The following is a 26,264-nucleotide window of genomic DNA, read 5'->3' on the forward strand; positions in this document are numbered from 1 at the left end:
TAAGCTCCATTTTACTCGAATCACTCATTTCAACAGAAGTTTGTGATACCTTGTCAAATAAGGCTAAATCCTTCACGCCGAACCTGAATAACGCGTTTTAACGTGCTTTGACATGCGCCTGATAAACAAGTTGGAGGTATCTGAAATAATAAGCAATTAAGAAAACCGAAGGGAAAGAAATGGCTCATGTGGTTGTAGTCAATGTGGTTGAGTCTCTCAAAGAACTCTCCGATCACTTTTGCAAGAGAGGTAAACAAGTTTTACTGAGTTAGCATGCTGATTTCCATTTAACTTACACTTTATACCCTTAGCAGAGCAATTGCATTAGGAAAAAAATATCTGTAGAGAGGCACATTTATATATTCTTATTCGTTTTCGGTTCCATCACTCTTTGCACTGTTGCTGTTAAGGTAGGTGTTGAACAGATTATATATGTTTGAATGAAGTTGCATGGAAATAGCAGAACAAATCGAGAATTATATTTTTACATTTTTTCCCATGTGTTCCCTAGAGGGGTACCGTGGTAAGTGAATAGTCCTTGTTTCAGCTGGTAACACAATACTATAATAGAAGCACAATAGAGATCAATGAAACACTTTTTTGGACATCGGAGCACAACATCACATTGAATTTAGAACTTTCCTTTTAAAACCATCCTTTTGCATGTGTCTTAAAAAAAATCTGTATTAGCCTCTAATGTTCCCTTGGGTTCTCAGGATAGAGCCATCAGCCGGTTGGCTTGTTAAGCGAGACCTAGGCCCTGGCTGGTATTCAGATCCCCACCTGATGTGACCTTGGGCAAGTCCAGTCTTTTATCCCGGCCTCAGTTTTCTCCTTGAGTTAAAAGGTCTTGAAGACCCTTTCCTGCTCAGACAGCCTGTGTAATTTTATAGCTTTCAGTGCCTGCCGTCTGTTGCTCATTCCTCTGTGAGGCGGTAACTGCCTCAAAGGCAGGGGCATTTGTCAATTCCGTGCACTGTTTTCTGGAGTCAGTTTTCTAGAACAGTTTAGACATGTTCAGAAGTCAGAAAATTACTCTCATCCAAGCAGCAAGGAGAGTCTCAAGCTTGAAGAGCAGCAAACTTGAAGAAGAATAGGTGACCCTTCCTCATTCGGGCAGACTAGCCCACCCAGGATCCTAGAATGCAAAGTGCCTTCAAAGCTTTTACAGTGTGTTTTTTTCAAAAAAAAAAAAAAAAAAAACCTTCATAGTTTGTCATGTTCACAATACACTTATATTTTTGCCCTTGAAAGGAGGCACAATGGGTTTTCCAAAGGGAAGAATAAGATATTTTCTTTTCCCAAATTCTGGCTTCCTGAAGGCCATGCCCAGTTGTCCCCTAACTGCTTCCAGTGGGTCACCTGACACCCATCTGCCTCCCCTAATACACATCAACCCCCGCCCATATGAACAAAATTCTTTCCAGAATCAACGCCGAAAATCACCTGACAAGGAGGAGTCCTCTAAGAAGAAATGCCAGGATTTGGGCTAAATAGTCAATAAATGATTAGTTGTATTCAATTAAATCCAGTAACTGTGGGTATTCAAGGGCAAAGAAGGGAAGCTCCCAGTACCCTTCAGGAGCTCGTGTCTGTTGGGGGAGCCAAACCCATAAAGTCTTTTTTTTTTAAATTCTTATTGAAATATAGTTGATTTACAATGTTTTGTTAGTTTCAGGTATACAGCAAAGTGATTCAGTTATATATATACACATTATATATATATGTTTGTATGTGTGATATATATACATGTATATATATTCTTTTTTAGATCCTTTTCCATTATAGGTTATTACAAGATATAGATATAGCTCCCTGTGCTATAGAGTGGGTCCTTGTTGCTTATCTACTTTATATATAATGGTGTGCATAAAATCTTGTAGTCTATATGGATATGATTTTTAAAATTTTATTTATTTATTTTTGGCTGCCTTGGGTCTTTGTTGCTGCACGTGGGCTTTCTCCAGTTGCGGTGAGCGGGGGCTACTGTTTCTTGCAGTATGCGGGCTTCTCATTGCAGTGGCTTCTCTTGCTGCGGAGCACGGGCTCTAGGCGCGCGGGCTTCAGTAGTTGTGGCGCACGGGCTTAGTTGCTCCGCAGCATGTGGGATCTTCCCGGACCAGGTGCTGGAACCCATGTCCCCTGCATTGGCAGGCGGATTCTTAACCACTGCACCACGAGGGAAGTCCAGGATATGATTTTAACGAAAAATCTAGATTGAGGGGGTGGGAGGGCTTATTAAGAACTCGCTATGAAGGATATATAAGTGCTTGTCAGGGGAATATGGATCTTTCCAGAAGCAGCAGAGACCAACACCTGCCAGCAAAGGCTCAAAGGCTGAAGCAGGCATAGTGCGTTGGGGGGTCCAGAGTAGTTTTGCATGGCTGGTACACTTAAGGTGTGATTGGGTACTTAAGGAGATGATACTGGACAGACAGCTGGGGGCCACAATTTAACTCTTTATCCAGTACACCCTAGGGACCTTGGGAAGGTAATGAGTAAGGGAGGGGCTTGACCAGATCTGTTTGACCAGGAGAACTGTGTGCTGGGACAGAAACAGGTGCTTTTCTTCCACCTCAAACTAAGAGTATAGATCATATTCATGGCATAGTGACCAGCTCAGAAAACTTCTGCAGGAAACGTCCCCATCTTGTCTACCTTGACAAAGGAAATAGCACCTTAATTGGGAGACAGAAAGTCTGGGGCTTTTAACTCCTAAACAGGTTTACTGGAAGAACCTGGATGTTAGTAAATCCTTCTGAATTGGGGTGTATCCATTTGCCTGTAGCCCTACTTGCCCAGCAGACTGAGGACAAAAGCATTAGAAGAGAAATGCTTTGAGTATGTCAGCAAGAATGGGAAAAAAAAACAAAACACTAATCTGTGAGGGGAACCTCGGTTTCCTCGTCCATAAAATGGGGATGAGAGAGGGAAATCCCACCCCTACCTTTCGTTGTGAGGCTTAATTGAGGTAATGGAGTGTGTAAATGCTTCATAGACCTCACAGAGTTGTGCAGAAGTAAGGGGTGACTATACACCAGCAAAAAGTGACCCGATCAGCAAAGAGGTATTCTTGTCTTTACTGAAAAAATCCCTTCCATGCATCATGTGTCTAAGAGACTCTGCTTATGGTTTGCACCAATTCACATATCTCCTTGGCTTTCAGCAAGTGTATCTAAGAGTTCCTTCAATTTCCCTGTAAAGTTATTTATCCATTTTAGCTTTTAAGAGGGTGTGCAGGGTAAAGTGCCTGAGTGCATTGGCTTTATTTCATGATGATCTGACCACCATTCAGTAATGTGTTATTTAGTGCCAGTTAGTACAGATACAGATATTATAGGTGAGATAGGTGTTGTAACCCCACTCAACCTCCTGGCCTCAGATACCTTGGACTGGACGTGGTTGACTGTTTGCCCTAATTGATTTTAGATAATTGTCAAATCTCCACCTGCAGCTTCATCTATCCGTCTATTTATCTATCTCTCCATAAAGAGCTACTTCTCGTTTCTTATTCTGTTTAGATGATAACATGTAACATAGACATGAAAAGAAACACAAAAGGATAGCAAATGGCCCTCATACTCTGAGATATCATTATAATTATTGTGTTGTATCAATGAAAATTGTTCTAGGAGGTATACTCAGATGTCAAAGGGATTCTGGAAGTGTGAATTTATTTCCTGTCGTTGCTATTAAATTAGATTTATATTTATTTCCTCCTTTTCCTTTAAGAACAAGTGGCACAGGACATTTGGGAAGATGGGTTGCAACATGCTGACTCATTTAGGGTGTTGAGAAGACTGAAGCAATTCGAAAAAGTGATATTACAGCACTGGCGTCGTGGAAGACAATTAAAAAGATAGGCTCCCTACGTTCATTATTTCCAGAGAAGCAATTTGACTGAGATTCCTACCCCATGCACTTCCTCCCCCTCAACTAAGTCAGCTGGCTATGGTAGCCTAGAGACCAGCCTGAAAGATTTTCTGTGTTTATGCTAACATTTTAGCAGTTGGTTTCCTTTGTGTTTAGACTGTGACCAGGGCATTGAACCCCTAGGTACTTCAGAAGGATTTAAGAATTTGTTAGTTTTTTAGGAGATGGTGAGAAATTTACTCAAAATTTCCTTTTTTGTTTAAGGTAAAGTCTTCCAAAGGGTGTCTTGTTCTCAACTTTCATTTTAGTTTCACTTAATGTGAAAAAAAAAAAAAAAACTTTATACAGCGTTCTGATTGCAACTGTATTCTCTGCATTTTCACAGGTAGAACATTCCGTGCTATATTCCACAGCATTCATTATGTAGAGAGTTCCTGGTGGTTTTGTATGAGGTATTATTGACTGAGTACTCTGCATGTGAACGGCGAATGATAGTTTCATAAACGACCTTTAGGAAGTACATAGCTTCAGCTTATCGCTATAAAAACATGTCACTGTACAATAGCATGTAAAAGGTGCTAAGAAAAGACGAGGAAATAAAATACATAAAAGGTTAATATATAGTAACAAATAAAATGACAAAATAATAAATACACAAAAAAAGGTTTGTGTAGGTCTAGGATGGTGTCTATGCGTTTTATAAGAGAGGGAGAAGGGTGAAGGTGGGGAGAAAGAGAGAGAATAAGGACTACAAATTCTTATTGTGCTGAACGGAGCTTCAGAAGCCAGAACGTATCATAGAACAGGTGGCTACCTAAGCTGCTAAGTTTAGATATCCCCATAGATCAAAGTACAGCAGGTACCACCACGGGCTTGTTTTAGTATTTTCCCTGCAGACTTGCTTCCATAGCATAAGGACTGACTTACCTGGACTTTCTTATATGTAAAGAAATTATATGTAAAAGTCGTGAATCTCCAAATATGAAATAACATTGCTTATTTCTAAAAACGAACAGTTTTTGAAAGGAAGAGGATTCATCCCCACCAATCCTACTTGAGATGGTGAAGGTTCCTGTTTTGTTCTAACAAACCCAAACAAGACGGTAGGAGTCAAACAGGTTCTCAGGTTGAAAGAATATTTTGCTGGAAAAGGCATTTTGTTGGAAAAGAGAGAGACTGAAAGTCTGTTGATGTGTAGGAAATGCTATTGTTAATCCTGTGTGTGTGTGCGCACAAGTTAAAATCTAGGACATATAAAATTAAATGTCATGAGAAAAATGTAATAAGCAGGCATCTCAATTATTAGGTGGTCTTTATTATACAGTATAAACGGCTCTGTAATGCAGTAATAACAGTACACCTAGGAGCTCAGAACTGATAGGTACTAAAGTAAATAGTTTAGCTATTTGTGCATCTTGAATAGTTTTGTCCTGTTACATTTTTGGAAAATCTTCCTCATTTTAGATACTGAAGCTTTCTTATTCAGGTTAGAAAAAGTTAATGCAAGTGATGTTTCCCTATGACATCAGAAAAATTTGAATACATTTAAAATGTCTTGATATTTTATGAATGACGTTTCTTCTACCTGAGATGATAGGCACTTAGTGAATATGAAAATGGTAGAACTTTTTGATAAACACTTTCCATACACAAACTATGTGCCAGAAACCTCTATATAAGAGAAACGTGGATTCCAAGAGCAGGAACCACAAGTTAATACAAAAATAATGTATTAGAATGTAGGCTTTTTGTTTAAATAGCTTTAATTGCGCTTTTTAAAATAAATAGCTTTTCATTGCGCCAGTACTCTTTTTAAAACGTTTCTCCATTTAAAATAGACACTTACTTGAGAATATTTGGAAACCAGAAAATTTAATCTGAGAAAACCAGTATTAATATTTTGGTGTTTCCTTCCAGTCTTTTCTCTTAATTTTCGATTGCTTCTCTCTCTCCTTCAATGCACACACACATTTGAACTTATACAATTGGAATCATACTGTTTATAGTCTTATATCCTGCTTTTTCCACTTAACATACCATGAGCATTTTTCATGTCATTAAATATGCTTTGAATATGCTCTTGGCCACATAAAATTCCATCCTATTGATGCACCTGTTTTCTTTTAAGCTAAGACACATGCCATGTTTTCCAGTCGTGCTGGACTCTTAAAAGCCAAGGAAAATACTTTCTGTTGATCCACCATGAGCCTCTTACGAATTTCTGTTTTTCATTCCATTTATAAAATGTACCCACAGTGCAAACACACCTCTGAACACTAGCTATAATGGATAGGTAATAAGCAGTCTAAAGAAAATGTCAGTCAGCTTCTGTCTGCTTGACAATGTTAATTAGTCACCCACATTACCATTACAAATATAGTGTCAACAAGTGTCACAAATGCTTTTTCCATTTTTTGACAGCCACAAATGAACTTCAGATTCTCGGGTATCCACCGCAAAGTTTTAAGCCTTAATAATTTGAGAAATATGCTACCAACTTACAAAAACAGCATTTAAGATCTACTTGAATTTACGTTACACTTGGTTTTGTGACTGAGTCATTTTTGCCTCTTTAGTTTCAGTCAGCTGAAACAATGGGGCTGGCTTATCTTCAGAGGACTGACGAAGTTTTAAAAATCTGTCAGAAACTTTGGTTCTGCCCTCTTTGGGGGCTATAACTAAAAGTAACGTATCTGTTACACAAAGCATAAGTGAATCCTTTAATCCTCAGGAGGGCACTGTGGAACCATGTTCTTTGGGGTTTTCCACTGTGGGGAGGTTCTTTTGTTACATAAATTGTTCTGAGTGCAAGGGCAGGCCTCGAAAGAGAGGTTTTTATATTTTCATTTAATTTTAAAGAAAAACCATAAAGATCTTTTAAAATGTGAATGGGTATAACTACTCTTATATTAAACTGAGCAAACTGAAGAATTATTGAGCTCTTTCTACCTGGAAGTTCATAGGTAGGGAAACTGCTTTCATGCACTTTTTAAAGTACATTTGAAAGAGGAACCTGAACCAGGTAAGGTTTAGTCTTTAAAAAGTCGTCTTTTAATCTGTCGAGATAAAGTTGGCTTTTTGGTGTGCTTTTCACATGCCTACCCAGTGGGTTTAAACTGCAATTTCTGTTATGTGCTTTTCAAGGGGAAGAACAAAAACCAAAAACAGTGTTCAGATAAAATATTATAGGTTTATTTAAAACTTAATTCTCACCTTGAGTATGCAAAATACAAACTCCACAAAATGTTCATTTTTTTACTTTGTAGTTTACAAATATACAAAATAGAAGTTTGCTTAAATTTATATTACATATTTATTAAGGCAAGGAACTATATAGAAAAAAACATTTGTTCTGCTTAAGGCATACTTGGGAATAAACCATTGTACAAATTATTGCACATCTGAAACCACAGTGCATAACAGACTGTCTGCATAAAAAGGTTAAAGTAAACCAGGTGTATTTACCTGACTTAGGTCATAAATGTAGATCGGAAGACAAAAATAGATTTTCCTTGTCAAAGTATGCAGCAGTTTGAGAACTTTGGCCTCATTTGGTACCTTTAGAACCAAGACTCACCAAGCACCATCGTTTAGGCTATTAAAACACATTTTCTGTACCTGAATTTCTTCCTCTTCTTCTAAGATCGTAATAATGGCTTTTAGAAGGCAAAGAGAATACAAGGTGATCTTTATGCTTATATTGCATCGAAACAATTCAAGGGATTCTGGTCTTCCCCTCCCCCCCAACTCACGGATCTAATTTATACCCTGATATCCACAACTTCCAGTCACCCCCTTGGCGTTTTGTAAGTCCAGGAATATATATTCAAGTTGGATTTAGAATTGGAATGATAGAAGATCCAGTCACAGACCCCATCTGTTCTTTGTCATTTGGTTGCCTCATGTCTCCTGATTATCCATTCACAAGTTGACTTGTTGGGAACTTGACCATGATTGTAGTGCTTTCCAGCTGGGTTCTTCCCCTCACCGGGAAGACAGTGTGAAAGGTAAAAAAATACTGAATGCTTGTCTGGCAGTGTGGGTCATATCCACTGTTTGGGGATTTAAAAGTGCCTCTTCATGTGTAAGGCGAGGTGGTCCGACCTCGAAAATGCCCGGTCGCACTTCTGGCACTGGAAGGGGCGGTGCCCGGTGTGTTTGCGGTAGTGCCTGGTGAGTTCATCTGAGCGGGCGAACTTCCACCCACAGCCGTCCCAGTCACAGTGGTAAGGTTTCTCACCTGGAAAAGGAAAATAAAGCCACTGGAAGCGATTGTGAAAGAATTAAGAACTGGCCATAGAGGCCAGACATTCAACCAACTCCCCAAGCACCCCATTCCGAAAGGATCCAGGGTCTTTATACCTCTTAAGCCCAGATTAAATTTTAGATCGTAAAGCAGGAATATAGGAATTTTTTGCTCTTTTTTTTTTTTTTAGGGGAAGTTAGATAGCTTATCACAGAGAACAAAGACCACTTAAACCTATACTTCTGTTGGACTAACGTTTTCATTCTTTTGAGCTAAGATATCGCTGTGGAGGAAGTGAATTTAGAAACTGTGGCTGCTAGTGCCTCTTCCTGGTCCAAATCAGTAATATCCTATCCCACTAGAACTGGTTCTAGAAAGTGACAGGAGGCAACTTTTCCTGTACCAACATTATTCATGACTGCTGTGCCTTAGTGACCTTATATACCTACTTACATCCACAAACAAATTCTCTGCGGTGACAATCTTAAACCAGAATCTCCGCAAGCCTAACCATTAAGTCCTTGGGATTTAAATAAAACCTAATTGTTAAGACTAGAAAGGGGGAGGGGTGAGACTGGGAAAGGAAAAAAAGCAATAAAAATAGCCTAGAAAACAAAAAACTGATTTAAGAAAATACCATGCTTTTGCGCTGCAGAGTATAATTTCTTTTCTTTTTCTTTTTTCTTTCTTTTTTTTTTGCCAAGTATAATTTCTTGATTACAAGGGCAATGGTTTGCTCAAGCTAGAAGAGGCCCACATGCAGCCTGGAATCTCCCTGCCTTTCAAAGGCCTAACAAAACTGCATTTTCATGCACTGATACCATCCGCCCAGCAAAAGGCTCCTGAGCAATAGTAGGCGCCGGTTTGCTTTCTCTCCTGTGATCCAGGAGATGGAGGAGATAGACTGCGCCCCACATCCCAAGGGAGGCCCCGAGGAGTGTCCGTAGTCAGCCGGTGAGGCTGGACACCAGCCCCCCTCCTTTCCGCGGCTTCTGGCCTCCTACCTGTGTGGGTTCGCAGGTGTGCCTTGAGATGAGAACTCTTCGTGTAAGTTTTGCCGCAGCCTGCGTAATCACATGTGTGAGTGGCCGTTCTTTTCCGGGGCCACGACCTTCTCCCCCTCTTTGGCTTGGGCTCCTCCGGCATGCAGGAACCGGGTGGCATGAGCTCTAGGGGTGAAGAAGGTGGGGTCAGCGTCATCCTGTGTGCCCCGCCGGGGCGGGGCTCCCCAGCCCCAACTATGAATCCCTGGGACTGACCTTGGTAATGGAGCGGTGGGACCTGCGGCTGCAGCTGGTCGGGCAGGAAGGGAGGGTAGTTGGGCCCCGGGTGGGGATGGAAGCCCGGTGGTAGCGGCAGGGCAGGATGACAGTCCCTGCTGCTCAGCAGTTCCTCGGCACCCAGGGTCGGGGTAGTCCTGCTGGGGAGCTGCCGCCCCAAGGGAAAGTCGTGCGCAGGAGGCCGGTGGCCATTGCTGAGAGGGGGTCCAGTGCCTAAGTGGGCATCTAGGGACCGACCGACGGTACACGAAGAGACAGCCTCTTGCTTGATCTTGGGGCACATGCGCGGCGGCCCGCCGCTGTAGGGCGCCACCACCACCGGGTGGCTGCCGTCCGGGCTGCCTTTGCTAACACTGATGACCGACGGGCTGCCGTACTCGCTGCCAGGGGCACTCAGCGACGCCTTCAACACAAACTTGCCCATCAGCCCGCCACCTGGCGGCTGCGGCTGCTGTGGTGGAATGTACACTGGGTCCAATTCGGGCCGCAGGAGCTCGGCCACGAAGCCGCCGGAGGGGCTCACGTCGTTGATGTCCGCCAGGTTGAAGGGCGCTGTCGGAGGGGGTGCAGACTCCCGGCCGTAGAGGAGGCCGCCGCCCGTGCTGCCCGGCGCCACGCCCGGGTCGCCCCCGGCCCGGATTGGATAGCTGAAACTGCAGGTGGAGGGCGCACTGGCAGGACCGCTGCTCGACGGGGAGGACGAGGATGAGGCTGATGCCGACGAGGACACGGTGGCGGCCACTGACTCCTGATGGGACAGCGAGTTGGAGAGGATAAAGTCCAGGTCCAGGAGATCATTGAACTCCTCCGTCTCCCTCCGGGGTAAGAGAGCCGGGTTGCTGCTGCCGCAAGCCGCGCCGACTCCGCCACTCTCCAGGTCGGTGGCCACGGTCGCCGCCGCCAGGTCGTAGGGGCGGCCGGGAAGCACCGGGGGAAGTCGCTTCATGTGGGAGAGCTCCTCCCGCCAGCGCTGCGGGAACAGGACGCGAGAGAGACCGTCAGTGCTGTCCCTAACTGCCATCCAATGTAGTGGTGGGCCCGCCGCGCCTACACCGCCTAGACACGGGGACCGGGCAGGCAGGAAGCGCCCGGGGACTACGGGTGCCAGCGCTGCAGTCATGGCCCACACCCGGGTCCGAGAAGAGGCGGTGCGTCGATATGGAGGATGTTATGTTGTGTCTGCCCGATTGCGTGTTAGCCAGCGCCGCGGCTCGCCAGCCTGGGTCCCTCCCCCGCCAGATCCTGGGGACGCTCCCGCCGCCCCGGAATTGGGACACCGAGGCTCTCTCGGTGCGCCCTCGCCAAGGGGACGCCTACGCGCCAAGCTCACTCTGGCCCAGCCAGCGTCTGGGTACACAGACACCTCCCGCCCTGCCGCTTGCACGCTCCGGGATATGTGCGGACCCGGTGTGCACCCCCGGCGGCTCCACAGCGTCCGGACCACACGCATGTACAGCTGAAACAAGGGCGCGGAAGCCATCCCGGGAAGGCTGCGGAGCCCGTGCGGTGGCCACTCCTCCCCGTCGTCCGGTGGTTCTCGGTGACCCCAGGGCTCCGCCCGTCCCCACCCCAGCCACAGAAGTCCACCGGAGGATCCCAAAGGCCCGGAGCAACACTCACGTTATTCGGGGCACCTGCTGGACGCAGTGTCTTCTCCCTTCCCGCCGGGCCGGACGCGAACGTGGAGAAGGACGGGAGCAGTGCGTCGCTGACAGCCATGTCAGACTCGCCAGGTGGCTGCCTGCGGGCCGGGTGGGGAGTACACAGGGGCAGGAGTCAGGGGCCACTCTCGACTGCCACTCTGGCGCGTCCCACCGGCCCTCACCCCTCCCTGCGCCCCGCGCCGCACCTACCTCATTAATGTTGGGCCCCAGAAGATCCTCGGGAGTCCGAAGCAGTGGGGTACCCGAACCCCAAAGTCAAAGAAGAGGGAAAAAAAGGAACTTAGAAACGAAGCCAAAACCAAAAACCCCAAACTGCCCGAGATCCTTCTTCTTTGGATTAAATATAAAAGGGAGATGTCTTTTTAAAAAGTTCCTTTGTATACAAAAGTTCTTAGAAAAGTTGTAAACTCATAAAGATAGACAATCAGCAAGGCGAATAAAAGTAGGTCCGGTGGCCGGGTTGCGCTCTCTTCGACTCAGCAGCGTCCGCCACCGCTGTCGCGGTCGCCGCGGCTATCGCCGTGGGCGCTGGGGCTGTGGCCGGAGTGGCTGGCGGGCGGCGCCGCCAGGTGAGACTGGCCGCGGTGGCGCGGATCTGCGCACTGGGCGGCGGCGCGGGGCGCGGAGTCCGGGGGGCTGCGCGGGGCGCTCGCGGCCATGGGCGCTGGCCGCGGGCGGGTGGCTGGGTGGGGGGCCGGAGGGGCGGGGAGGGGCACTTGGCGGCTCCCGGTGCCGCCGCCGCCCGCCACCGCCTCTGCTCCCCGCGCGCCCGCAGCCGCGCTCGTTCTCTCGGGCCGGGGAACTGCCGGCGCCCGCCGGCGCGCTCCTTACTTATAACTTCTTAGCTCCCGCCCTCCCCCCCGCCTCCTACCCGCTGTGTGCTGGGGCCCGCCGCCAGGCCCCGCCCCCTGCCTTTCTTCTCTCCTCCCTCCCGCAGCCCCCCGCGCGTTGCCGTGGCAGCTAAATAAACAAACTCGGCGCACGTGGGGGCGGGGAGGAGGGAGGGGCGCGGGCGGGGCCCAGCGGTCTGTGACGCCAGCCCGGCAGCTGGCGGGCAGGAGCCGCGCTGACGCCGGCGGCGGTGGCGGCAGCGGGCCTGGCGTGGGGCTCTGGGTATGGGGCGCGGGTCCGGTCGCCGCGAGACCAGGACGGTCGGTGTCGCCATGGGCGTCTCCTTGGGTTCGAAGTTCACGGTCGAGAAGGCCGGTAGGGGCGAAGGGGGACGGTAACGCGCCCCCCACCCCAGTCCCGGGACGCGCTTGTCGAGCTGTCTGCGCTCTAGAGAAGAGCGCGATTATCCGCGTGACTCCTTTAGCCCGGGTCCCTCTTATACGCACTCAGGACCGCGGCTCTAGGGCCCGAGCTCCAGTGCGGGCGTTTGGCCTTGCCTTGCACGGTTCTTCGCGGGCTCTTCTGCCGGATGGGGGTGGGGGAACAGAGAAGAGGCGGGTGCCCAGCGCTGCGTGGCTGGGACCGGGAGCCTGAGAAGGCCGGAGGAGGGGTGTTCCCCGCCTGGAAAGGGCGGAAAGAGGCCGGAATTGGAAATGGAGCTACAGTTTTGATATTTGAAGGAGCGAGCGAGGGAGTGAAAGGGCTCAAGAGTCACTTTGTGAGGTGGGGGAGAGGAGAAGGGCGTGAGGCGTGGGGACACCTTTCAAGCTGGAATCTCAAAGCACTTTGCAAGGCACGCAACTCTCCTTTCCATTTTATGGATGAGAAAACTGAGTCAGAGAGAGGTGAAATGGCGAGGTAAAGGTCAAACGGCAACTCTCCCTTGGCTTAGGCTCTGAGCGGTCAAACCCACCGAAAGGGACTTAGCTGGAAAGTGTCCCCGTGCCAGAAAGTGGAACGGTGCGCTGGGACCCCGATTCCCGAAAAGGGCACACGGAGCTCGCGGCAGCCGTGCCTGCCCACAGGGCAGAGAAGAGGAAACGGCGGTCGTTATTTCAGTCTTCTAACTGCCTCCCCTCCCCCACTCCCCCTTAGTTTGTGATCAGTAATTTTCCAGCCGGGAAATGTTTTCGTCCTCATCTTCTCTGCGAACAGCGCTGTTTTTTTTTTTTTTTAAACGTGAGTGTGGTGTTCGGTATCGCTTTCTAAACGTAGGCTTGCGAGGTGTTTTGTTTGGATTCAGGCGAGCACAGGGCTCCGCCCGCCCTGTCCACCGAGCCCCCTTGTCAGTAAACGCGGCCGGTCCCGTCCGGGTGTCAGCCCAGGAGAGAAAAGGTAGGAGGCGGGCCGGGAAAAGGATCGAAGCCCCTGCCCTGTGCAGTGTGCGCTCACCCTCATCGAGATCCAGTTACCTCGTACTTTAAGTCGTCACCTTGTTTGTTTGAGTCCTGCGATCCTGGTACCTATTAGGTTTCCTCAGAATATTTGTTATCCTTGATTTTCCACTCCTTGCCAACCACAGAAGCATTCTTGGAATGCATCGCTCCCCGAATGAATCCACTCGACCCTTTATGCCAAGGCCAGGAATCCCGCTCAGTCCGGAGAGTTGGAAGCCCTTGAGGATGACTTCCATCCTCCAGCCCGGCTTTGGCCAATGGCTGCGAGATCCTGCCGCTGGGGGAAGGGCATGCTTTGGCAGGAACCCCCCCGCGAACCTCCTCCGCGGCCTAGAGGGTTTCAACCCCACCCCATAGGAGCCAGCCAGTTACTTTAACTCTGAAAATACTGCCCTTTTCAAAAGGAGGAACCAAGAAAGAAAGATACCTGCTACCTCCTCCGCTGTTCCTTTCATTGTGATGGCAGACATGTCTTGGGATACTAGGACTTGAGGATTGCATGGAGAAGTTATCCACTTTACCATCAAGGCCAAGGTTCCTAAACTGCATTGACCTTGGATAAGCCTTGATTGGCAGCCATCACCTTCATGATGTAAATGTTTGTCAGGACTTGGAATTTCCTATTTAGGTAGCCAGTGCATGAGTTTTCTGCTTTTCTCCCATTTATCTAAGGCAGTAGCCCTTCCCCTTCGACAAAAGTAACCACCACAATGAAAAAACAATATTACACAGATGAATTGGAAAACCACTATTATTGTGTCATAATCAAGAGAAGATTCTGAAGCTCAATTAAAAAGACCAACTTGTAGTTTCCAAACAGCTTTCTGGAGGAGGGAAGCCAGTGCCTCTTTGTGGCAGGCAACTTTGTGGTTATTCCTGATTGCATCATAAAGGGAAATCTGTAGGTTTGCTCCACATTTCTAAAAGAGGTAAGAACTTCAAGTTCACAAATCATCTCCTTTCAAGGCGGGTGCCCGGTGTGACATCAGGGTTACGACCCTCCCTCTCCTCCTCAGAACAGGTAGGTCCAGAAGAGTTAAGTCCCTGCCCTGTATAATTTATAAACATGAGGCTGAGTATACATTTGATGACTAAACTGCACTCTGAAATAATAATGGAAGACACCCTTTCAAGGAGAATTAAATACTTGTGACTTTACTTCAGCAAACTGATACTACAAGTTTTGTGGTATGGAAGTTGATTATATAATGTCCTTGGAGTTATAAAATAGATTTTTTTTCCCCCAGCACAAATTGCATTAGTTGGCAGAAGATGTGATGGAAACCATCTAGTGCCAAGGGGTTCATGTGGAGCCATGGAGGGGTGTGATAGGTTGAAGAGGCGACGTAGTGTTTCAAGGGAAGGACTCCGCAGCCAGAATCGGACACTGGATCTGGGTACCTGGCAGCACCCTGGCCTGGTGTCTGTGCATAAAGGCCACAGAACTCGGGAAAAGCTGCTTTTTCAGAAGGTGAAAGCAAGAGATGCTTTTAAGTAACCACTGCTTTGAAATGAAATCCCTGCGGATAAATAACTGGGAGAGGGTCTTGCAACTTTCTCAAGGTGGCAAAGCTTTTCTCAACCTCTGAGTGACTCCCATGTCCTGGTAAACTCTCAGCCTCTTTTCCACCTCAGTCCTGTGCAGAGGTTAAGAAAGTGGGCTGTAACACTAGATTTCCTGGGTCTGTGTTCTGGCTCTGCTGCTTTCTAGCTAGGCAAGCTCCTTGACCTCACTTTCCCTGTTTTCTCTTCTACAAAATGGGGATATTAATAGTATCTACTGCTTAAAATAATGAGGACTATAAATGGAATTATCCAGGTAAGGTGTTTAGTGCAGGACCTCCCTTTCAGCTCTCAGCTGTGTGCCCATTAATCCCCCTTTGGGTCAAGAACCTCAATCCACTCAGACGCGTACCATAATTTTCCCCACCATATTTCATCACCCTTCCCCAGCTTACCAAGCTAGAAACCTAGATTCCCCTCCACTCCTGCCTCATTTTCTTTGACCTGGGCATCCAGGCATCCGCAGAGTTCGACCACTTCTATTCCTAAATATCTCTGTTATCCTTCTCTTACGATCAAGTTGGGCTGCCTTGGTTCAAGCCCTCCTCATTTATCACTTTTAATTACTGCTGTAAGCGTCCCAACTGTTGTCTTCTTCTTCCACCTCCCCCACAGTCCCCCTGGAGGGACTTCCCTGGTGGTCCAGTGGTTAAGACTCCGTGCTTCCACTGCAGGGGGCTCGGGTTGGATCCCTGGTCAGGGAACTAAGGTATCCCACATGCCGCGTGGCCAAAAAAAAAAAATAAAAATAAAAAACAATCATAGTCGCACTGGAATTTCCCTGCCAGATCTCATCGAGTTTGTTCAGATCACCACCAGTTCCATTTCTGCCCAGCTGCCCTCCATCAGCTCCCCTTTGCCTAAAGGAGCAAAACCAAACTCCTTAGGCTGGTATACCAAACTCTTCCTACTCTGGCTCTAGACAGACTGACAGGATCATCTCCAGACTCTGATCCCATCCTCCCTCAACTTTAACTGGATGCTCTCTCAAGTCTCTGAATACACAATGTGCATTTTCCTCCTCTGTTTTCTCGTCTGAAATGCCTTTTCTCCCCTCGGGCTCTCAACGGCCTCAGACTCCTGAGCCTCTTAATAGTCCCTTGGTCTGTGTAGTCCCTGCTAGATTCCTCCTCTTTCCTCTGAGCTCTAATAGAGCCATGTGGCCACTCGCTCTATGCTACTTACCCAGCGGACTGCAATTATCTGCCGACTTGTTTGTGGCTGCTGTTCCACTGGGGCGTCTTTAGGACAAATGCCCAGCGAGTATACATTGTAGCATGAAGGGAGCCAGCAAAGCTGCCTGGGTAAAAGGGTTCATCTGGGAGCCCTGCCCTGAGCCCTGCCCTTATCTTGTCAGTAACGTCTGTCTCTGGTGGAGAGTTCACTGGCTCGGTCCTCTGCTTTCCAGTCCCTTCTCTTCTTCCACCCACTTCTCTTCTTTGAAAAATTCTATGAAGGAGACAGAAAATAAAGTCCTTCATAATTCTGTTCTCTCAAAACAGTTGGACAAAAAACCAGGGAACAGCCCAGGCCAAGGCATTGTAATAAAACAAACTACAAAACACAAACAAAAATAACCCAAAGCCAAACCAAAACCAGACAGAGAAAGTGTCCACTCTTTTCTGGAGCCAAATCCATTGCCTTTCAAAACCCAAACATTGGGTTTTGAAGTTTTTAGAGCAGAGAATGAATCGCAGACGTTAAAAAATCAATTCTCAGAAATTTAATTAAAATCTTTTTCATGAACCTTTAGGTTTGATCACTTAAGCTACATTCTTAGCCCAAAAATGTGAGGCCCATACATTCTTTAAGCTATTTAAAAAGAAATTCTACACCTAATGGGATTATCTTAAAGACCTGAACCATTCTGACAGCAATATGTTAAATTCGGGCTTTTCAGTGTCCTCAGCTTGTTCTGAGATGTTAAGAGGATACAAACAAACAAAACCCAAAATCTCTTTTTAGATTGTTTATTTTTAAATGTCTAAGTACAGCCTAATATCTTTTAAGAATAAGATACATAGTAGTAATATTTATCTTAACAAATTACTAGCGTCTAACATTTACCATCTTTTATCAACTATGATTGTTTTCAAGGCCCCAAGAAGAATCCTGATACTATACTATACGCTTTTGAAAAGAAATCTAGCCTTTAAAGTAAATGAATCGGCAAAGAAGGCAAATCAGCAGAGAAACCTGTTCCTGGAATTTTCTCCTTGACTTGGTTCACCAAATTTTCCTGGCCTGGTAAAGAATTTCCCCAGGGAAGATTAGCATTGAAAAGAGAAGCAAAACATTATTATACTCTGGAAGATTCTATCTCCTTAATTTAAAAGCCTCCACGGGCTGCATGGCAACTGTATCTCAGTAAAACTGAAGGAAAATAAAGTTTCTGCACCTCATATTCTTAGACCAGTACAATGTCGCCCTTCTGAGGAAAACATGGTTCCCTGGTTTAAATCAGAATGGAAGTCAAATTTTTGCACTATGGAAAGTGTAGGGATTCTGAGCGTTTGAAAATGAGTGTTTCACACCCTGAGAAATGTAAACAAGAAACAAACAATTCTGTGTTTAATTTTCTTCCCAGTTTGTGGGCCAGACAAGAGGATAGGTTATTTTTGCCAATTTGACATTATGTACTCCTGGCCAAGGAAATGACTTTTTAAAAAATAATAACAATGCATTTGATTATCCTGCGGTTCGCTCTTTCTCACAAACATTGTGTTTGTTAATCAATTTTAATATACTGGCTGGTGGGAAGAGTGCTGGGAGGATGGCCAGTGTCCGTGTTGAAAAAAAAAGGTCAGAATAAATTTCTGGCAGCCCTCAAATATCTCACATTGTGCTTGATGTATTTTTCAAAGTTGCTAGCTCAAATGTAGACACAGGCTTTTCTTCTATCAAGGGACGATCAGAAGCTTCTTGAAAGAGAAAGCCCTAGAATAGTTACCTAATCTTAGAGGAATTTCCAGCATCATAATAGAGATTCAACAAGGTAATCTATGCAGAGACTCCCTCAGTCTATGTTGTCAGTTACTGATGAATTTTTCGGATTGCTGTACTTACCCAACAAAGATTTCAGAGTCAAGTGTTTACGGGAAACACTGAACTGTTGAATTTCAACGTTCTGTGTTTCATTCAGCAAACTCGGTTTTCCATTAAAATAGAGACTCTTTTGGGTTTCTTTAAAGGCAAGAGTATCTTTGGTCTGTGTTAGTGTGGATTAGAGTGTCATCATCTGAGTTTGATTCTTTGCCCCCTCTTGCTTCAACTCAGTGAAGGAGAGGTCTTGGCAGACAGAATTCATTGGCTTATGGGGGATGAAGGAAAAGCTTGGGATGAAGGTGCAGACACGCAGGAGGAGATGGCTGGGACGGCCACCCAAGAATTTGGATTCCAGGCCCTGTGCTGCCTCTTACTAGTTGGATGAACTTGGGCATGTCATCTAGCTGCCCTCTACTTTCCTTGTCTGTGGAATGGGGCTATGAGTGTACCTACCTCACAAAGTTGTTGTGAGCACTGAGACATTGGGTGTGAAAGGCACCATCAGTGTTAGCTTCTGCACTCTAGCAATGAAACCTGACATAGTTATCCCCATTTGATAAGTTTGAAATTGGTTCTGTTGTACCCAACACTGGGAGATGATGCAGTATCGTGGTTTGAAGACCAAAAAGCTTTTCCCCAAAATTCTACCCACCCCCCTATACTGGATATCCCAGCATCACGGCAGATGCAACAACTAAGGACCAAGCTCACCTAAAACCTCACAAAGACACTGTTTTAAGTAGGGCCAGGTATAAATTAACTTGGGAATCACACTTCTTGGATTCGTGCCATGACTTGCAAAGGCCTTTTTTGGGCTGTATCCGATCTAGAAAGCCAGTGACCTTGACCCTTCATAAGCCAGTCCAGATTTAGGTTGGACAGCGGGGAGTTTCAAAGTCAAATTCACCACTGGAGAGTTATATACTGGTAAACACTCTTGGCAAAGTTCTAAGCTTGTCTCTCCTGCGAGTACTGGAAGAGTCTGCTGTGTTCTCCCTGCAGGAATCAGAAGGAGTGGGGACATTCTAAGTAATAATTAACATCACGACTGTCAGACACGGTACCAGATATACTGCGCTGAGCACTTTCTGAGGTTGGCACTGCCACTGATGCGCTAGAATGCAGGCTTCAAGGGACAAGGGCCCTGGCTGACTTATTCTTATTCCAAAACGTAATGCAGTTTGCCGGCCCATAGTAGGTGCTCAATACATATTTGTTTAACAAGTGAACCCCATTTTACAGTTAAAAAAAAACTGACTAGCCCAGGGTTGTGCAGCTAAGTAAGTGAGGCAGCCAGTGTTGTTGGAGCCCACGTGGGGAAAGAAGCCTGTGGCATCACTTCTCCTTATTTGTCCTGACCTTTTGTCATCCTTGTTTGCTCCTGTCCTCAGCTGTGCCGGCTTCCCTCCAGAGTTCTTAGATCAGTTTCCTCAGTGAATAAAGCTCTAATCTTCTTCTCAAGTTGGGGGAAAAGTAGTCATCGGGTAGCGGGGGAATCTTAGGGCTTGACTACTTGGATGGATGAATGGATGGATTAGTGGGTAGGTGGGTGGATGGATGGATAGATTAATGGATTTTCCAACAGCTACTTATATAGGCTTTCAATCAATAGTCCTGTTTCCGTCCCCACATGCACCTTACTTTCTGAGTAACTTGGTGTCTCCACATCCTGAGCCTTCCAAGGGTCCTGCACCTTGGAATCAGTGTGCCTAGTTTTTCACTTCCTCTGATCTAAGTTTGTGTCTATATGTCCATTGCTTCCCAGCTCCCATTCTCTTTGTCCTGGTAGGTTTTGCCTTTTCAGTTCCTTTACTGTCATCTGAACAGGGCATCAGAAGGAGAATCAGAAAACACTTTTGTTGAATATACTATGTTTAATAAAAAATCCTTTGCTCCTTTTATTTTTTAAAAGTTTTTTTTTTTCTGATTTCAAAAATTAACGCTTGCAGGACTTCCCTGGTGGCGCAGTGGTTGAGAATCTGCCTGCCAATGCAGGGAACACGGATTCGAGCCCTGGTCCGGGAAGATCCCACATGCCGCGGAGCAACTAAGCCCCGTGAGCCACAACTACTGATCCTGGGCTCTAGAGCCCGCGAGCCACAACTACTGAAGCCCGTGCGCTTAGAGCCCATGCTCCGCAACAAAAGAAGCCACCGCAGTGAGAAGCCTGGGCACCGCAACAAAGTGTAGACCCTGCTCACCGCAACTAGAGAAAGCCCGCGTGCAGCAACGAAGACCCAACGCAGCCAAAAATAAATAAATAAATGTATAAAAAAATTAATGCTTGCTTACTTAAAAAATCAATCAATAAATGTGGTCCCAAGAAAAATGAACCCACATCCTGCTAATCTAGATATGACTATGATTAGCAGTTTGGTGTACAAATTTTCAGGATTTTTATGCATCTATAGAAATATTAAAGTTTATTTTTTAAATACCAATTATCATTTGCACACAGCTTTGTAAATTTGCTTTTATTTTCTCTCAGCACTGTACCACAGACAGCTGTACATGTTAATGCATAGATATACCTTATTTTTTTTTTTTTTTTTTTTTTTTTTGCTGTACGCGGGCCACTCACTGTTGTGGCCTCTCCCGTTGTGGAGCACAGGCTCCGGACGCACAGGCTCAGCAGCCATGGCTCACGGGCCCAGCCGCTCTGCGGCATGTGGGACCCTCCCGGACCGGGGCACGAACCCGTGTCCCCTGCATCGGCAGGCGGACTCTCAACCACTGCGCCACCAGGGAAGCCCGATATACCTTATTTTTTAAACACACCCTAGTAGTTCCTAATATTGGTATTTAATCAGTCTCCCTTCGATGGTCATGTAGATTGTTTCCAATTTTTCACTATTCCAGAACTTCCTTGTGCACCCTTAGATGTATTCGCTTATTTCCTTAGGCTCAATTTATACAGATTGTTTTACTAGGTTAACAGCATCGCCCGTTATCAAATTGCTCCTCAAAAAATTTACATTCCCATCAATTTACATTCCCATCAGCATTTCCATTCACATTAGCCAGGTGTGAAGGTATTACATGCTGCCCAGCACTGAGTGTTAGCATCTTACTCTCTTGCTGCTCCTTTATGTATGTATGTATGTATTATGTTTTTTGTTTGTTTTCTTAATTTAATGTTTATTTTATACTGGAGTATAGTTGATTTACAATGTTGTGTTAGTTTCAGGTGTACAGCAGAGTGATTCAGCTATACATATACATATATCCATTCTTTTTCAGATTCTTTTCCCGTATAGGTTATTACAGAGTACTGAGTAGAGTTTCCTGTGCTATACAGTAGGTCCTTGTTGATTATCTAGTTTATATACAGTAGTGTGTATCTGTTAATCCCAAACTCCTAATTTATCCCTCCCCCCCCCTTTCCCCTTTGGTAACCATAAGTTTGTTTTTGAAGTCTGTGAGTCTGTTTCTGTTTTGTAAATAAGTTCATTTGTTTTTATTTATTTTTAATTGAAGTATAGTTGACTTACAGTGTTGTGTCAGTTTCAGGTGTACAGCAAAGTGATTCAGTATTATATATATGTATGTATATATATATAATATATATTCTTTTTCAGATTCTTTTTCATTATAGGTTATTGCAAAATATTGAGTATAGTTCCCTGCTACTCCTTTGAAATACTGGCGTCTCCATATATCAGCTTTGGGGCTAGTCAACCTTGTAGGGCAGTTTGTTTGGACCGCCTCCAGATTTTGCGGGTGTGGAAACGGGACAATGTTTGAATGTAATCAGAGGCTTCCACTTTGCACGTATGGAATCAGAGGCCTAGGGAGGAGAGGTGACTGCCCATGACACACACTGGCAGAGCTGGGACCATAGAACACGTATCTTGGCTCCCAGTCAAGTCCCAGCCTCCATCCCTGCATCAAACTGCACTGACAGGAACCCCCATAACTTGCCCTTCCCTGAGCCCCTTTCCCTCCTGCAACCAGAAGCACGGACCTCAGGAGGGGATGGGAACCAACATTTTCAGTGCACCTTCTAAGCACTTCAACCTGCCTCAGGTACTTTGCCTATGTGTGCCCTCAATAATCCTGTGATGTAAGTGTCATTCATTCCATTATACAGAGGAGGAAATGGGTGAACTGGAGACGAAGTTAATCAGATGAGTAATGTGTGCCCAGTCCTGGGGAGATTTCGCACCGGGGACTAGATTAGATCTGTCTTAGAGTGAATGAGGAGACAGTGTGTGCGCTGGTCTTAAAGGGAGGAGGGGTGGTATTAGCAAGACCCATATGCCCTGCCTGGATCAAGGAGATGTTCTCTGGGATGGCTGAGGACCTTCTGACACCTCTTCCCCTAACATACACTAATTCAGGCATAAGAGTAAAACCCAGCCGCGCAAGCACTTCTCAAGACATCATCTAGCTGGTTCAGGATTGTGTTGCTTGGGGTTGAGCACAAGTGGAATCCAGTGCTTGCTGGCCGGGCCCCCGTACTGGAATGACTGAGCTGTCCAGCATGGCCTGTGTGTAAATGTCAAGTAAACACCAAATTGAAGTGCAGTCTAACTATTGTGCTGCGACTGTTTGCTTTAGATATAACAGTCGGCAGCAAGGAAGAAGGAGAGGGAAAAATATATGTCACTTTGCAAGGCAGGTCGTGAACGTCGTGAGCCCTCCCTTGCCAAGCTGGAATGTCACAGAGACCAACGTCAAATAAACACAGAGCTTGCACTCCATGTTGCAAAAATAAGCATGTCCATTTGCTTGAAAAAAAGTTTTTCAGATGAGGGAACATTTTCCAGTCAATCACACTACAGCAAAGTCATCCTGTTGAATTTGTGACTCACAGGCTCTCTGTGTCAATAGACAGAGAGCGAGCCCAGCGTTATGACTTCAGTGGGAGATGAAGCAGAAGCTGGGATAAGGCAAGGCTGGCTTTAAAGCAGGGCCCTAAGCTCTGACAATAAATAGCAGAGGAAAGTCTGACCACTCACAGGCTGGGTAATTAATTGCGTTTGTTGTTTCTTTTTCTTTATTTCTTGCGTCTAGAAAAGAACCAATTTAAAAATTTGTCGTACGGGTCTTCCCCGGCAGTCCAGTGGTTAAGACTCCACACTCCCAGTGCAGGGCGCATGGGTTCCATACCTGGTTGGGGAGCTAAGATCCCGCATGCCGCACAGTGCAGCCGAAAAACAAAAATTTGCCTTACTTCATCTTTTCCTTGCATCTACAGTGATGAAGGATGTCATTGTAAGGGCTACTGATGGAGCGTCCCGTGTGCTGATGCTCTCCGCAGGTCATCTTCTGTCCTTGTAGCAATTCTGTTAGGTAGTTGGTATTTGTGTTAGTTTACAGATAAGAAGATTGAAGCCCACAGAGGTCGGGCATCTTTGTAAGCTTCTGGCCAAGGATTCTAACACAGTTCTTTCTGGCTTCAATTTCAGATTCTGTGCCATTTTTGGATATCCTCCCATTTTGCCATCCTGCCGTGAGCCAGACGCTAGCCTTGGCATTGCAGCTGCACCAGTAAGTAAAAAATGGCTCTTGCCCTCAAGGAACTCCGGGACCAGTCAACGTGTGTTGTCTGGTATTCCAGACCACTGGGACCTGATTAGTTTAGGTTGCCTAAAACCAGTAGATATTTAAGAAAAGATAGTACCAAGAGGCTCACTGCTTGTTTGCAAGGTGGCACTGAGTGCGGATGCCTCAGGGATGCCCGCGGGATAGAAAAACCACTTTGATAAAGACCATGGATGAGCTAAAACGTGGCCCTCAACTGGCTGATCCGAAAGCAGAGCTTGCAGCCAATCACCTCTGTTTGGCACGCGGGCTGGGGGCAGGAAGAGGCTTGATGTTTGGTCTGGGGCAGCCACAGAGCAGGGTGGGCAGGGACGTGAGCCTGACCACGAAACTGGGCAGTCTGGCCTCTAGTTCACGCTCGCGTGAGCTGGGGTCAGTCACTGGCTCTGTCTGCACATCGGACTCTTCATCTGTCACACGAAGGAGGGAGTGGAGCCAGTCCCTTGTGGCTCCAAAGTACCAGGATTAATCTGTATGGTTGGGTCCATTCTTGACTTTGTCTGGACGGCATCAGCCTAGATATTCTCAAGTAAGAAAGGGAAAAAGCAACAAATCTGCTAGCTCTCAAGGCTGAGACATTTCTTCTCCTTCACCCTCCCTGCAGCTCTGCTGAAAACTGAGCTGGTAGAGTAGCTTTGATCCTTTTAGGAAATCTGTTGTCTGGCTAGACAAAAGCAATTTTTAGAGTGGCTTTGCCCTCCTTTTAGTAGGACACCAATTCTTCCTTCTTCTTTCTTTCTGTGGTCCCAGTGTCCTCCCAGTTCTGAGAAGCTGTCGGCACAGATAATATATTCCCTGGTTTCCCGAGTCCTCTTCAAAGTCTTTTTATTCTCGCTGGCTGGGAAAATTCTTGAAAGGACACGGTCAATTCTCTTTTGCTGGAGTAGACTTTTGACACATTTATTTTGGCTCCCTGGTGTTTGTGAAGCCCTCATGGAGCCCCGTGAGCGAGAACGCTCCGTTTACCATTTTGAATTTCTCCCCTTCTAGTTGGCAAGCATCATGTTTCCACTGTAATCTGTCTGAAAAACAAACAGGAGAGTTTACATTGGTCTGTGTCAACCATCTGCCTACTCAGTGATCTCTACAACAATGTAGGTGCTAGAAGCCCGTGGGGTGTGTGTGTGTGTGTGTGTGTGTGTGTGGAGAAAAGCTCATTCATTCATTCGTATGACTGATATTTAGCTATGTGTCTGGCTCAGTGCTGAGCATTGATTGAAAGGCCAATGGTGAACACAGGCAGATGTGATCCTGCCCACAGGAAGCTTACAGTCTATTGCCGGGAGAAGACATTAATCAAATAATCACAGAAAATAATAGCAAACTGCAAACACTGCTATGAAAGAGAAGGCACTGGGCAGGGAAGCTTATAAAAGGGGAACTCACCTAGTTGGGGTATACAAGGAGTGCAGTGGGGAGAGGAAAGTCATGTTCTCCTTGTGGCCTATGATCCCCGATGATTAAGACAAGTATTTATGCCTTTAAGTTTCTAAACCTAGCGTGCCTCAATGGTATTTCTAAGTTATTAATTTTTTAAGGTTGTTTAATGGTCTAGGCTAGGGACTCGGGGCACGTTGACAAATAAGATATTGCCTATGTGGAATCTAAAACACAAAACAAAAAGACTCATAGATACAGAGAATAGGAGGGGGTGCTGGGGAAAATAGGTGAAGGGGATTAAGAGGGACAAACCTCCAGTTATAAAATAAGTAAGCCACAGGGATGTAATATACAGCCTAAGGAATACGGTCAGTACTACCGTGATAACTTTGTATGGGGACAGATGGTTACTAGACTTATTGTGGTGATCATTTCATAATGTATGCAAATGTCAAATCACCACGTAGTACACCTGAAAGTGACATAATGTGGCACATCAGCTATATTTCAATAAAGAAAAAAATAATTAAAAAAACCCAAGGCATTGCCTAGGACCACCCCTGAAAGAAATCGTAACACAAGGTGCCGAGGTCATAATAGCAAGCATTGTGCACAAGACTGTGCCGGAGACCAGAGGAGAGAGAGATTGATTCTGCTTGAGGTTGGCCTGGCAGAGAGAGACGACAAGGTGCGTCTAGGCAAAACAAGGCATGGAGGTGGGAGACCACAGGGTGTGTAGGTGGACTGGTGTGAAATCCAGTGGGGCCGGAGTAGAGTGTGCAGATGGGATTGGGAATCTTTGGAAAGTCATCTGGGGACAAATGAGGGGCCCAGTGTCATGACTGCCCTTAAATCAAACAGTTGCTCACGACCCGCAGGTTAAAGTTGTATTTTCTATACTTCCAGTAATTCTAGAACTATGTTACATTTTTTTGGTGTAGATAGGTTCTACCAGTCATGATATGATCACTTTTTCTTTAAATGCACTCATTTAAAAAATATTTTAAAACTTTAAAGTACACTTCGTAATAATTTGTGCAATATCACAGTTTGGCTGTGCTAGCTCAATGTTTTATAAAAACACATCATATAATGCATAATGATTAAAATAATAAATGTTTCTCCATATGCCATATAAAATCACCTTGAGTCCTGTCAGTGGTACTTGTATTCCATTTTGAGGAAAACCATTCCACAACAATTCTAGGGCAATTTCTTTCTTTCTTTTTTTGTATTTTAAAAAAATTTATTTTATTGAAGTATAGTCGATTTACAATGTTGTGTTAGTTTCTACTGTACAGCAAAGTGATTCACTTATACATATATATATATATATATATATATATATATATATATACATTCTCTTTCATATCCTTTT

At 45.7% G+C, this 26,264-nt stretch overlaps 1 protein-coding gene across 3 annotated transcripts; it reads right to left on the reverse strand.

Annotated features, from left to right (window-relative positions):
- Window positions 1-7,043: 7,043 nt before the first annotated feature.
- Window positions 7,044-11,853, reverse strand: KLF4 (KLF transcription factor 4). Of its 3 annotated transcripts, none has more exons than XM_004315325.4 (5): window positions 11,253-11,847; window positions 11,020-11,140; window positions 9,379-10,369; window positions 9,124-9,288; window positions 7,044-8,113 (listed from the first exon to the last, which is right to left on the reverse strand). In XM_004315325.4, the coding sequence occupies exons 1-5, from the start codon at window positions 11,255-11,257 to the stop codon at window positions 7,938-7,940; spliced, it is 1,458 nt and encodes a 485-aa protein (XP_004315373.1). In that variant the 5' UTR covers window positions 11,258-11,847; the 3' UTR covers window positions 7,044-7,937. The 3 variants fall into 3 exon arrangements, with proteins under 3 accessions (XP_004315373.1, XP_004315371.1, XP_019804568.1); XM_019949009.3 differs by having other exon boundaries at window positions 7,999-8,135; window positions 11,253-11,853; XM_004315323.4 differs by having other exon boundaries at window positions 9,124-10,369; window positions 11,253-11,852.
- Window positions 11,854-26,264: the final 14,411 nt, after the last annotated feature.

The sequence above is a fragment of the Tursiops truncatus genome, chromosome 6, assembly GCF_011762595.2.
Source record: "Tursiops truncatus isolate mTurTru1 chromosome 6, mTurTru1.mat.Y, whole genome shotgun sequence".
Taxonomy (NCBI): domain Eukaryota; kingdom Metazoa; phylum Chordata; class Mammalia; order Artiodactyla; family Delphinidae; genus Tursiops; species Tursiops truncatus.

Coding starts and splice junctions, on each gene's coding strand:
- KLF4 (XM_004315323.4), bottom strand. Junction 10,370..11,019: donor CAGCAGGTGCCCCGAATAAC/GTGAGTGTTGCT, acceptor CTGTTCCCGCAG/CGCTGGCGGGAGGAGCTCTC. Junction 8,114..9,123: donor ACACCTGCGAACCCACACAG/GTAGGAGGCCAG, acceptor TTCCTTTTCCAG/GTGAGAAACCTTACCACTGT.